A 13,167-nucleotide genomic window follows, 5' to 3' on the forward strand; every position below is an offset into this window, starting at 1 on the left:
GTTTATAATTTTGTTAAAATCTACAGTTATCTAACCAATAATTTTAAAAACTCTTTCTAAATCAAGTGTTATTCAATATGAGATTTCTGTAAATTTATTGAAAATCACTTGTAATCCTCTGTTATTCAGTTAACTATTTGTAAAAAAACTAGATCAAATCCACTGTTATAATTCAACTGTAAATAATAGTTAAAAAAAAATGTGATAAGGATTTTAGGAGACTTTGCTTTCATTTTTAGTTTAAAATAGATCATGTGAAATAACATCCCTATATGTGTTATTTGAACAAATTTGAAGTTTGATCCAACTTCCAAGTATCAATTGTATTTCAATGTCGGTAAATACATTCTAATATACACTAATGGCCAGATGTTTAAGTTCTTTACGCATATACATTATGAGTGATAGGTAGATAGATCCGTAAGTAAAAACTATATTGGCGAGAACTATATACTCAAATGACCTAAACAATTCTGAAATTTATAAGAGATATCTTTAACAACTCATCTATCCCTTATATATTAATTGAGAAGTATTACCACATTTTTTTTTAAGCAATGTGTCGTCACTAGAATGATTCTTAGAATTCTTAGAGATATATATTAGTCCATCAAGATATATAATAAATTTTTTATTAAACTAACCATAAATTCATTATTAGTTTTATTTTTATTTCCTTAAATAAAAGTTACAGAATTTCCTAATGTGGCTAAAGTATATATGACAATTAATGATTTTGTTATGACAAGATACAAATGATTACAAAATCATATAAGTAGAAAGTTTCATTTAATAATTATTAAGATTAAAAGATATATATATATCGTTTTAAATTAAACTATATACCATAAAAATACATAAATATTTTAATTTCAAAATTTAATTTGGACAAACTTTTTTGATAAAAGCCTTGAAAAAACATTGACAGCTTAATTTTTTTTTAAAAATTACAAATTACTAAAATTATTAATCGCACAATGAAAATTTGTCATCAATAATTTAAAGTTTTTTGCTATAAAAGATACAAATGATAAAATAACCATACGAGTAGAAAACATCGTTTAATAGAAATTAATATTAAAAATATACTATATATATGTTAATATCATTTAAATTTAATTATATATCCTATCAAATAAAATAATTATTGTTTAGATTGATAAATTTATATGCTCGCACCAATTTAATTATATATGCAATAGTTACTATTTTTTTTAATTATTCAATATATATTTATTATTTCATAATATATAAAAACATATAATACATAAAATAATTTTTATATATAATGTTCATTCCGCGCAAGACCCTAGTAAATTCTTATTTGTAGTTTTTAAGTTTTCATCAAAACCACCCTAATAAATTCAAAAGTCACTTGAATCCCACTAAAATAAAACACTAAAGTCTTTTAAAACTCCTAGTCCAATACACCACCCTTTTAAGTGTGTGTTTGTACTAGTGGCAAGTTTTCGGTTTCTCGAGAAAAATATATGGGCTTTGCTTATTCGAAAAAAAAACTAGACGTAATGATAACAGGCCAGTGAAAGAGCAAAGCCCATCTTTATTATCAACCCATTAACGATGACTTTCAAAACGACGACGTTTAACGAAACTGCCCTTCCTCCTAACCCCAATCTCTTTGATACAATCAATCATCTTCTTCCCAAAACGCGAAACCCTAATTTCTCTGCAAGTTCCCAATCAGTGAAGAGGAGGTAACACTCTTTCTCCTTCTATATCATCCATACCATCACGTAGTTATTTTGTTTTGTATCATCTAAACGTAATCGTCTCGATATTGAGATCTAACGATATTCTGATTTTTCTTCAGATCGCCGATGTCTTCCGTTTCAAGCCAGCAACAGTTCCGGTACACGCAGACTCCTTCGAAGGTTCTTCATCTGAGGAACTTGCCTTGGGAATGCACTGAAGAAGAGCTGATCGAGCTCGGGAAGCCCTTTGGCACCGTTGTGAATACGAAGTGCAACGTTGGAGCTAATAAAAATCAAGCTTTCATTGAGTTTGTAAGTGAAGATTGAAGAGGGAGACGTTATTATTGAGTTGAGTTTGTTTTTTTCATTGAAAGTTTGTTTCTTTCTTTATTTTACAGGAAGATTTGAACCAAGCGATACAGATGATTTCGTTCTACGCGTCTTCGTCGGAGCCTGCTCAGGTTCGAGGGAAAACTGTCTACCTACAGTACTCCAACAGGCAGGAGATTGTGAACAACAAAACGGCGGCGGATGTTGTGGGGAATGTGCTTCTTGTGACAGTCGAAGGGGAGGATGCTCGCATGGTCAGCATTGATGTCTTGCATCTGGTTAGTGGATCAACCAATCACCTTTCCTTTTGTTTTTCCTTGGAAAAATTTTAGATTGTTCTTGAAGACATTCTGATAAAACTAGGTTTTAGGTTTTGGAAAGTTTGTTTTTGACGTGAATGTAAATGGATCGGCAGGGCCATGTCAAGGCAATATCTTCAGTGGCAGCTTAATGCATTAGGAGAAAGAGCACATGTGTGTTTGTTTCCTTTCTCCTTTCCCTAACACTGACTCTCTCTCTCTCTTCCCTACTCTTTCCCCCTCACACTTCCCTTTTTATCAAATACTCCAATAGGATCTTACATAGGTGTAGATACTTTGATATGATATGGTGCAAGATCTATCTGCCCTTTTTTTTTGCGATATAGAACTGTTACAAGTTTATGTGATGGATTTTATCCAGAGGTTCATCAATCTCTGCTAACCTATTGAGAAATTTCTTTTTTTTTCCTAGTATGATTGTTTGGTATGTTGGAAGGCACATATCATTTGCCTTCCAGATAGTGTATACAACCTCAGACTTACCACACCATATCATGTTAGTTTAATCTGCTATCCTAACTGTTGTGATGCTGTGCGAATTTAATGTGTACAAGTGCGAACCAGATTTTTCTTGTAGTGTTTCTGAAGTACAAAATAAATACAAATGCTGCAGTGTGGTCTTTAAAGTCTACCCTTTTGTTTGTTTTTTTGGCTTCTGTTGTTCTAATTGCTGGTTTTGCAATGCAGGTATTCTCAGCCTTTGGGTTTGTCCACAAGATTACTACTTTCGAGAAGACAGCTGGATATCAGGTATAATACACCTAGCCTTCACTTGCTTTGTTTTTCGAGTTATGGTACTAATATTGTTTATTGTCTTAATTTCTCTTAGGCACTTGTTCAATTTTCTGACGCAGAAACTGCAACCTCTGCAAGAACTTCCCTCGATGGCAGAAGCATTCCTAGGTGACAGTTTTATTAGTTCTTAGACACTTTTTGGTCTGCTACTTGTTATATGAGAGTCTTAACTTATTACTTTCATCTCATTCTCGGCATTAGTTATCTACTCCCAGAGGAAGTCAGCCAATGCTCTCTTAAAATCACGTACTCAGCTCATACAGATTTGACTGTCAAATTCCAGAGTCATCGGAGCAGGTATGTGTATGTTGAAACATGTTTTGGTTTTACTTGGTGACTGCCGTTGATTCTATGATCATAATAAATTAATCATTTCCTCTCTGATTTTGCAGGGACTATACTAACCCTTATCTTCCTGTGGCTCCATCAGCCATTGATAGTACTGGTCAGGTAAGCAATTTGGGAAACAGTCTCTCTTACTCGAAAAATGCATTTATTATTAAAAATTCTGATTGCTACTTACCTAAACCACTTGCTGGTGATAGGTGATTGTTGGTGTAGACGGCAGGAAGATGGAGCCTGAAAGTAATGTTCTTCTTGCATCCATCGAGAACATGCAGTATGCTGTAACCTTGGATGTTTTACACACGGTAATACTCGCTTGACCATTGAAACCTCATTGAATCTTTCCTTGCGAAAATATTAATTTTCTATATGAACGAGTAGGTTTTTGCGGCATTTGGAGCTGTTCAAAAGATTGCAATGTTTGACAAGAATGGTGGGGTACAGGCATTGATTCAATACCCAGGTGAAAAAATACATCGTATTATATAAAAGATGCTCTGTTTTCCATTGTCATTATGATCTGTAAGCAAATTCTCAAATGATATTGGCGTTTTTTTTAAATAATCAGATGTGCAAACGGCTGTGGTGGCGAAGGGAGCATTGGAAGGACACTGTATTTATGAGGGTGGGTTTTGTAAGCTACACATCACTTACTCGCGCCACACCGACCTCAGCATAAAGGTAAGTATAGTTTAGTTAGTTAGCAAATATCCCCCCCTCTATATAAAGTTCCGACTGCGAATGTTTTGGGTTATTTTGTATTTTTCAGGTGAACAATGATAGAAGCAGAGACTACACAATGCCTGACGCGGCTGTTGCGATGGCTCCACAGCCCAGCCATAATCCATACCCGGGTAATTCACAGCAATACCATGCAGCAGGTGCGAGCCATTACCAGCAGCAGCCACAAGGGGGATGGGGTCAATCAGTAGGGCAAGGCCACGATCCCTACATGGCAGCACCGTCGATGCATCAAGGTCCGGGTGGTCATATGCCGCCACACCATTATGGTGGTGGTCCTTCTGGTCCAATGCATTAGAAAGAAGAAAACGTTTTAAAAGTCGAAGACTGAAGTTGTTTTAATCCCTCTCTCTTACACATTCCTCTGTTTTCTTTTTGTTTTGTTGTTGTTGAGTTTATGGAACACACATTACTCAGTGTCCGAATGATCATTATCATATTAACCATTTGGTTTTATCCATCATTTTGTCTTCTTAGAAATGTGATAGTTGCACTTAACCTTTGTCTCTCACTCACTATATTTATCAACTGTGCTTAACATTGAGAATCTGGATAAAGGTTATATTTATTTACTAAACTCTCTGAGAAGGTAAACGAAGGGATATTCAAAAACCCTAAAACCCAAAGTAACAAACCAACTCCAATGTCTTGTTCCACTCTTCAAGAAGAAGTTTCTGGTTGTGGTGTTGCTTATTGGGTTATGGCGGCTGTAAGGAGAGCTATTGAGAAGGTCATGGAATGGGAAGCTCTGTCATCGATCATCATGTTAGTTTACCCAGTGAACATTTTATGTTGCATTTGAACGGAATAAATTTCGAATAGCGGCTTCATTGTTACCTTATCCTGATAAATTTGCTTGCTGCAGAATGTCAAAACATTTAAGGATGTAAAGGGTTGTGATGGTGCAAAACAAGAGCTTGAAGAAGTGGTAGAATATCTAAAAAGACCCATTAAAGTTTACCCGTCTTGGAGGAAAGTTGCCAAGGGTGTAATCTCTTATATTTGGTAATTATATCTTCTCGCTTGCATGTTACTTGGTTCTGTCCTATTAATCTACTTAAGGTTAAAGTAAGTTAACATATTGATACATTTCCTAAAATGTTTGCTTCCAGGGAATTCTTCTTACAGGGGCACCTGGTACTGGAAAGACATTGCTGGCTAAAGTAAGTTTTCATATAGCATTATCTATTGTCATCTCTTGTTGAATGGGATAGGCATCAAATAGTTAAATATCATTTGTGTGTGCGCTTTTAAGTCACACTCCATTTAATCATAAAACTCTTATTAAGCTACCAATACTTTGACTTGCTGCAGTTAACTGACCCAGTTTAAATATTTTAGGCGATTGATCCACAAAGCAATTGCCACGTATATCTGCGTTGGGAATGGGTACGCAGTTACCTTCAACCGATGAAACATTAGTGAGCAAGAAACAGTTATTAGCTAGTCTTGATGTATGTATGAGAAGAAGAGTCGCTGAAAAACTCATATTCGGCCTGGACCATATCACCACTGAAGCAAGTAGCGATGTGTCTCAGGCCATAGAACTTGCTCAATATAATGGTAAATCTCATGCTATAACCTTCATATGACACGAACCATATCACCTCCGGCCTGAGATTTTAGGGGCACTTAGTTAAAATTTTAATATACCTTTTTTTTAATGAATTTTGGGGGTTTTTTTTTAAAAATAAATTTGGGGACCTATGTCTATGTAATTTTTTTCATCCGGCTTTGCCCAGGACAAGCCCTACCTCTAGTTGTAATAGTAATGGTTTTGGTTTGATGCAGAAAGTATCAAGTTGTGGGATGAGTGAGGCAATAGGTTCATATAAAAGAAAGACCAAGTTCTGAAATGCAATCAAACATCGATGCAGAGGTAGGAGACGATGCAGAGGTAGGAGACTCTCTGATACATAGAATATTTAGAATAAATATCTTAATTATTTAGTGTTTTATTTATTGTTTGGATAATTATCTTTAATGTTTTAGGGTTTTTATGATTTTTTATATATAGCCGTCTGAGCTTAAGGTTGTACGGAGATTATGATTTGATTAATGAAATGAGTTTTCCTAAAAAGGTTTCTATAAACATTTTCAAACCCTAAAGAGCTTTTGATTAAGCAATGTGAATAGTATTTTTAAACCCTAAAGAGCTTTTGATTAAGCACTGTGAAGAGTATTCACAAACCCTAGTTTCAGGATATTCTTAGAATCAACGAATATAGTTTTATCCCTAGAAACTTCCACTACATCACTCTCTCTCTCTTTATTCATTTTCTTCTAGTTTGTGCTTGTTCAAATCCCACTTTGCTCGTCCAAGTGTCTGATCATTCATCTGGTGGTGATGTCACTTGTGGTTAGGTTGTGAAACTTCTTCGAGAGGCATAAGAGCGAGTGAAATCTCTGTTGAAACGGGTTTGTTTGTGCAAGGTTTTGCGCTAGTCACATTCTTTTACTCTTATCGGAACTGTATTAATAAAGTCTGTTCTTATTTGTGTGTTTCGTCCAGCATGAGAAGCAGCTACACACGTTAGCAAACGCACTTCTAGAGTATGAAATGCTAACCGCAGAGGACATAAATCGTATTCTCCTTCCAAGCCAAGAAGCAAAGAAGTTACACTATTCAAAAACACACCCTTTCTTTTGGGCGAAAAGGGGCGGTTCAAAGCTTTTGTACATAGTAAGCTAAATACAAAAAAAAAAAAAACAAAACATGTGCAACAAAAACAAAAAAAAATAGCAGGTAAAGTTATTGATCTCATGTTATAAATTAATTGAGTTTAAAAAAAAATTAGTTTAGTATAAATTAATTAAGTTCCAGGTCTCATTAGGTTCACTTAGACCTGGAACCTTTTTCTCCATCTTATGAAAGAAATGTAAAAGAACATTGAAAGGAATGAGAAATTGTATTGTAGTTATTATCCTCTCTTGTGATTTTTTGAAGACAAAAATCTTATTGCAAGTCCTCTAAATGTTTTCAAGTGAAACTGGCTAATGAAATTTAGAAAGGAAAAAAACTTATACACATTTTTTAGTAAAATGGAAACATTGTTTAATGGAGCTATTATACCTGTCCATGTGAGCTATTTGAATATTTAAGTTTCACCATTCCAAACGGACAAACGTATAATAAACTCAGAGTACACTTAACCAATTTTTAAAAAATACTAAACAAAGAAGTACCTTTTACAGGTAATGGAGCTAATGTATGTTTCCACAATCACAAGTCAAGACAAAATCTATAAACTATCGATCTTTTTCCTTAATGGAGATTTTCACATCCCATAGATGCTATTGGTTCAATAAAGTTAGTAATCATACAACAAAAAAAAAGGTAGAAAAAATAATATTAAGAAGGAACTGTGGCCATTATGGGTGCAACCAACTTTTAAGTGTTAATGGAGATTTCACATCCCATAGATGCTATTGGTTCAATAAAGTTAGTAATCATAAAACAAAAAAAAAGGTAGAAAAAATAAAATTAAGAAGGAACTGTGGCCATTATGGGTGCAACCAACTTTTAAGTGTTACAAAAAAAAAGGGAAGAAGAGTGGAACCCCATGATCACATCTTTTAACATGTCTCTCTGCAAATTGTAAAGATTCCTGCAAGTGGTGGCAAAAGCCAAATCTCCAAAATCATATTTTGGATCTTCAGAGAAGAAAGAAACCAAAAATATTCATCAAATTGACAAACAAAAAAAAGTGTTAAATAAAGAAACTTATTATTATGTAAACGGTAAAATGGCGATTATTATTTGCCTTGTCCATCCTCAAAGAGACACTCTCTTTTTCCCTTTGAAAGCTTCATCCACGGCACCGAATCTTTCTCTCACTCCACATTTCAGTAAGTTTCTTCAATCTCTCTCTCTTCTCTTAGACTCTGTTCATGTGGAAGCTGTTGTGTCTTGAACCGCGAGGCGGTGGGAGATATCAGCTAAAGATTTAAGATTGCATTTGATCAAAGCCTCCACAAAGTAACAAGTCTCATCGTTTGTGTTCCCTTCTGGTACATCTACCACAAAGGACTCGATCACAAGCGTCCCTATTCTTCCTCCTTCAATGGTCTCAGGGTGAAGAGAGATAACTGATGAATAGTTCTAATCACATTTAATAAACAGAGCAACATCAATTAGAAAAATGGGGTTTTAATACAAATGAAACATTGATTTAAAAAAAGAAAGAAATAAAGGTTGGTGCGTTTACCTTGAGTCTGTGATCTCCACCAACGATCCTCATGCTGAGAATATGCTCGTTCTCATCAAGCAACTCCAATCTCTCAGTGCTTCTAGTAGCTGGTAATCCTGACTTTACATCAACTTCTCTTACAGTACCAATCTCCATCTTTCCTTTCACCACACATCTACTGATAAATGGTTTGTACTTCTGTGGCTGATCGAATCTTCTCACAAGGGACCATACCTAATATAACCAAACAGATGATCAAAACCTAATGCATACAAAAGATTTTCCTTTTTTATAATAAAATCTAAAAATTTCTAAATCATCTCTTTCCCTCTACTTCAGCTACATTTACCACAAGAGATTTAGAAAACCTTCATCATAACCAGTTTGTAGATCATCTAGTCAAATCTATTCGCCCCAATCTAGCACTAAATGAAGAATATAATGCAAGAAACAGATGATAAATGCAATAAGTTAAACGACACAAAGATTTAATGTTATTTAGAAAATTAGTTAGAAAGATCTTGTTATTGGAGAAGATTTCAAATCTTAGAATCCTATTGGAGTTATAAAACACACAAAAATATACTCTCTTGTTTCAAAACAATACATGTTTTAGAATTTTCAGACATATTAATAAAAACATATTAAACGCTAGTTATAAATACATAGGTTTTTGCGATTATTTGTTTTCTATAGTTCCAAGACAATAAGAAATCAAGAAATTTAATTAATGTTTTTGAAATTTACAATTGATCATTATTGATAATAAAATGCATCGAAAAATACAAAATATATAGTTTTGAAACAAAAAAAATTCTAAAACATACATAAAAGGAGGAAGTATATAAGAAATGAACAAGATCCCGGCTAACTAATGAAACCGGATCCGACCATATACAAGACATGTCAATAAGAATTTCTATAACCAATCTTTATGTAAAAAGAAAAAAAAACTTCTATAACTAAACAATCAGTAGAACTAGATGAGAGTCTCACATATCTATATGGGATTTGACAAAAAAAAAAAAAAAAAATTATGAGTCAACATATATACATTAACGACCTAATCATAGAGGGAAAAAAAAAACAGAGTGCATGTAGAAGCAAGAGAGAAGAAGAAGACGAAGGTTTACTATATGAACAGGAGCTTGGATGTGTTTAACCAGCGTAGAGCTGCACTGATTCTCCAGAAGCGCATGCTTATGGTGCCTCCTTATATACTCTCTCTCCTGATTCATCTCCGTCCCGTTAGCTTCCATCTTCTTCTTCCTCCTCCGTCTAAGTCACGTTTTCGTGTGGACAAGCACACAAACACACAAAAAAGGTAAGATCGAGCTTCTGAAGTAATCACTGCTGTTATTCAACTCGTTGGAGATCTGATCTCGGAGTCTAGATCCTCCTGTAAAAGCGTGAATGTGAAGAAGGATAGATTTGAGTCGCCGTCTCTCTCTTTCTTTCTTTAGAGGAAGAGAGAAGACTCCTTCCCAACAAACTTTTCTCTCTCTCTGTCTTTCTTGATATTTTTTAAATCTTAACTAATTAAATAGTCTGAGATATTTAAACTGTAAAATAAAAAAAGTAAAATTGATTGATTGGATAGACGAAGGTCTTTCCACTACTCTAATTGGACAGTTTTTTATCCCTCTGAGTTCAGAATTTTACAGAAATGCCATTCTCTGTCCATTTCTCGATGGTTTCGTTTATTGACGATTTTACCCCTTAAATGTGTTAATTATTAAGTTTCTGATTGGTAAAAACACACGATTCCTATAGTTGTTTTAGCCTATGAGCGCTGAGTCAATTACTGAAAAATTTATTCTTTTTTTCTGTCTCATTTCGATAAAAAAAGTAGAATACGTAACTATTTCATCCAAAAAAACCGTAGAATACGTCACTGTTGAAGTTATAAAGTTACTATTATTACATCATCTAACTTGGAATCGCCAAGACTTTTTAAGTTTTTAAATCGCCAAGACTTATTGCCCTGCTAATCGTGATTGGTTATTTATTCACTTTATATAATTGTCCCAACTTGAGAGTTTGGTTTAGGCCTGGGCATTTTACTCGGACCCGAAGATCCGAACCGGAACCGACCCGAAAATACAGGTTCGGGTCCGGATCCGGATCCATGCTAAGTACCTATTGGGTCTTTTTTTTTGGACCTGCGGGTCTCGGTTCGGGTCCGGGTCCTACCCGAGACCCGTTCGGGTATCCGAAGTATCCGCAAATAATTGTATATACTAGGTATATTTGGGTGATTGAGTATATTTTTGGTATTTCAGATTTTTTTTTAAAGTTTCGGGTTTGGATTTTTGGGTATAATTGTAGGTTTTTGGTGAAATTTAGATTTTTAGAAAATATAATTTGGATATTCGGGTAAAATTCGGGTATGTTTAGGGTTTTCAGGTCTGATTTTGGATAAAGTTTTGGGTATTTTTGCGGTTTTTCGGGTATTTTTAGAGTTTTCGGGTCCAATTCGGGTACTTCGGGTCTATTTTGGGTCCTAAATACCCGAACCGACCCGGATTCGAAATATACCCGAAAATTTTGGGTATTTTACGGGTATTGAAGTTACAGGTCCGAACCGACCTGGACCCGACAAGATCCGACCCGGAACCGACCCGAAAAGTTATAGGTACCTATATGGGTCTAAATTGCTAGGACCCGAAGGACCCGAACCCGACAATACCCGATCCGAACCCGACCCGAAGATCCGGATGCCCAGACCTAGTTTGGTTAAACCACAAAGTACAGTCAGAGCGGACTGGTAGGGTTATATAATTGTTTTTTTAACTTTAGCTAGAGTTTGATCCGCGCGGGATTGATTTTTATGTTTTTATAAATTGTTTAGTGACAAATTTAAGTATATAAATATATGTTATTTGGATATTTTTAGGTTCCTACGAATCTACCCAAATCTGGAAGAATTCGACCCGGACAAAGTCCGGAAATATATAATACTCGTTGTATGCTCGATATTTGTTGTCATGGTTTATACACGGACTTTAATTTTAAAATCCAAAAAACCATAATACCCAAAAACCGATCTATAAACGAAAATGCCTATGTCTAACTAATTATGTAAACATATATATAATTATTTTTGTTAACTGGTTTGAATTTTTGTCATTAATGAAGTAATTTCATTCAAACATGTGAAATTATTATGGTTAACACATAAAATAAATGACGTCAAATTATTATTGTAAATATAATTAATGAAGTAGTTTGGAAAACCGAAAAACTGAATGTAAAAAATGTAGTAATACTTAAAATATGTAATTTTGTTTTGAACTTTTATAATAAATGATGTCAAATTATGTGGAAAATAAAATTAATAAAATGCTTTAAATTGGTTAAAAAGAAATGAACAAGATGTAAAAAAATCACTTATAATAGGTAATTATTGTTTCGTATTTCAGTTTTAATAGAATAGATAAAAAATTAAGCATAAGTTTATTGTTTTTTTCTAATTAGTTATATATAAATGCATAATAAGCTTAATATAAGTATATATGACTAAATTAAATGACACACATAACTAAATCAAATGACTAAAATAATAGATAGATTTGTACTAAATCTATAATTGAGTTAGTAACAGTTTATTTCAAGAAAAAAATATTATAATGAAACAATAGTATCATATTAGCAGCCATAGTTCTACTGATTTATTTTAAAGCGATCACTCTTTTTCTTATTATTTGGCTATAGTGTAGCACAATGGCCAGCACTCGTGTATTTATAACAATTTTTATATATTCATAGATTTATTTTTAATTTATCAGTAATACGATTGAAAATTTACATGAGATAGATGATTTCAATCCTATATTTTACAGTTTATTGTTCTCTTTATGTGCCCAGTCCATAGATTGCAATCTTCGAATGGCCGAATATAATGGGAATTTAAATAAACTATACGTGATTTATTATCTTCTAGATAAAATATTGTTGTAGAATTTCATTATATTTAGGAAAACGAATATTTGTTACTAAACGTAGATTACAATCTTTAATTTTTTTGAACTATCTTAAGTTTTACTAAGAAAATATATGTGATGTAAATGTAGGTTATTCACTTTAACGGTTACGGTATTTAAATCATATATATTAATATACTGATTATTTAATTGTTTGAAACCTATAATTTCATGGTTTAGTCTTGTGGTGATAGTTTGGTTAAATCTATTATGTGTTTACATGATTCATTAACTAAATAAGTGCCCACAAATTTATGTGTTTGTTTTCTGCTAAAAGAATTTATGTGCTTGTTCTGGTTATTTCATTTATACTAGGTGTTTTCCTGCACCATGTGCAGTAATTTTTTTTTTTTAAATCTAACTCATATTTAAAAATAAATTTTATTAAATATTATAAATTTTACTATTTTCTTACTAATATTTAATATAGATTTGATATATATTAAATCAATTTGTATTAAACTAATAAAAATGATATAAAGTTGTATAATTATCAAAAATTTAGCCTAAATAATATTTATAAAATTTGTAGATATATAAAAAACTAATGATCTTACGATTAGATATTTAAAATTTTAAAAAATTGTAGGAATTTTTGAAAGCTTTAGTAATACAAATTAGATAATTATACAAAAATAATAATATTTCGAAATTTGAAATGTTATATATGAATATATTTATTTTATAGATGATATATGAGCTATTACCATATTTTAAAAAACGTTTACCAAAAAGAAATATCAATATTAAA

The 13,167-nt window shown here is 32.9% G+C and overlaps 3 protein-coding genes across 4 annotated transcripts; 2 read left to right on the plus strand and 1 right to left on the minus strand.

Annotated features, from left to right (window-relative positions):
* Positions 1 to 1,566: 1,566 nt before the first annotated feature.
* LOC106437509 (polypyrimidine tract-binding protein homolog 2) lies at positions 1,567 to 4,706 on the plus strand. Of its 2 annotated transcripts, XM_013878403.2 has the most exons (12): positions 1,666 to 1,715; positions 1,832 to 2,024; positions 2,111 to 2,320; positions 2,458 to 2,515; positions 3,050 to 3,112; positions 3,192 to 3,265; positions 3,359 to 3,454; positions 3,550 to 3,607; positions 3,703 to 3,807; positions 3,884 to 3,965; positions 4,071 to 4,183; positions 4,272 to 4,706. In XM_013878403.2, the coding sequence occupies exons 3-12, from the start codon at positions 2,286 to 2,288 to the stop codon at positions 4,539 to 4,541; spliced, it is 954 nt and encodes a 317-aa protein (XP_013733857.1). In that variant the 5' UTR covers positions 1,666 to 1,715; positions 1,832 to 2,024; positions 2,111 to 2,285; the 3' UTR covers positions 4,542 to 4,706. The 2 variants fall into 2 exon arrangements, with proteins under 2 accessions (XP_013733855.2, XP_013733857.1); XM_013878401.3 differs by lacking the exon at positions 2,458 to 2,515 and having other exon boundaries at positions 1,567 to 1,715.
* Positions 4,707 to 4,886: 180 nt separating this feature from the next.
* Positions 4,887 to 5,835, plus strand: LOC106441678 (ATP-dependent zinc metalloprotease FTSH 11, chloroplastic/mitochondrial-like). Its single transcript, XM_013883464.1, has 4 exons — positions 4,887 to 5,021; positions 5,109 to 5,231; positions 5,356 to 5,406; positions 5,641 to 5,835. Exons 1-4 carry the CDS (start codon positions 4,887 to 4,889, stop codon positions 5,833 to 5,835), a joined length of 504 nt encoding a protein of 167 aa, XP_013738918.1.
* Positions 5,836 to 7,722: 1,887 nt separating this feature from the next.
* Positions 7,723 to 9,963, minus strand: LOC106437508 (abscisic acid receptor PYL8-like). The gene is made up of 3 exons (XM_013878400.3): positions 9,567 to 9,963; positions 8,452 to 8,667; positions 7,723 to 8,345 (listed from the first exon to the last, which is right to left on the minus strand). Exons 1-3 carry the CDS (start codon positions 9,690 to 9,692, stop codon positions 8,133 to 8,135), a joined length of 555 nt encoding a protein of 184 aa, XP_013733854.1. The 5' UTR covers positions 9,693 to 9,963; the 3' UTR covers positions 7,723 to 8,132.
* Positions 9,964 to 13,167: the final 3,204 nt, after the last annotated feature.

The sequence above is a fragment of the Brassica napus genome, chromosome C3, assembly GCF_020379485.1.
Source record: "Brassica napus cultivar Da-Ae chromosome C3, Da-Ae, whole genome shotgun sequence".
NCBI lineage: Eukaryota > Viridiplantae > Streptophyta > Magnoliopsida > Brassicales > Brassicaceae > Brassica > Brassica napus.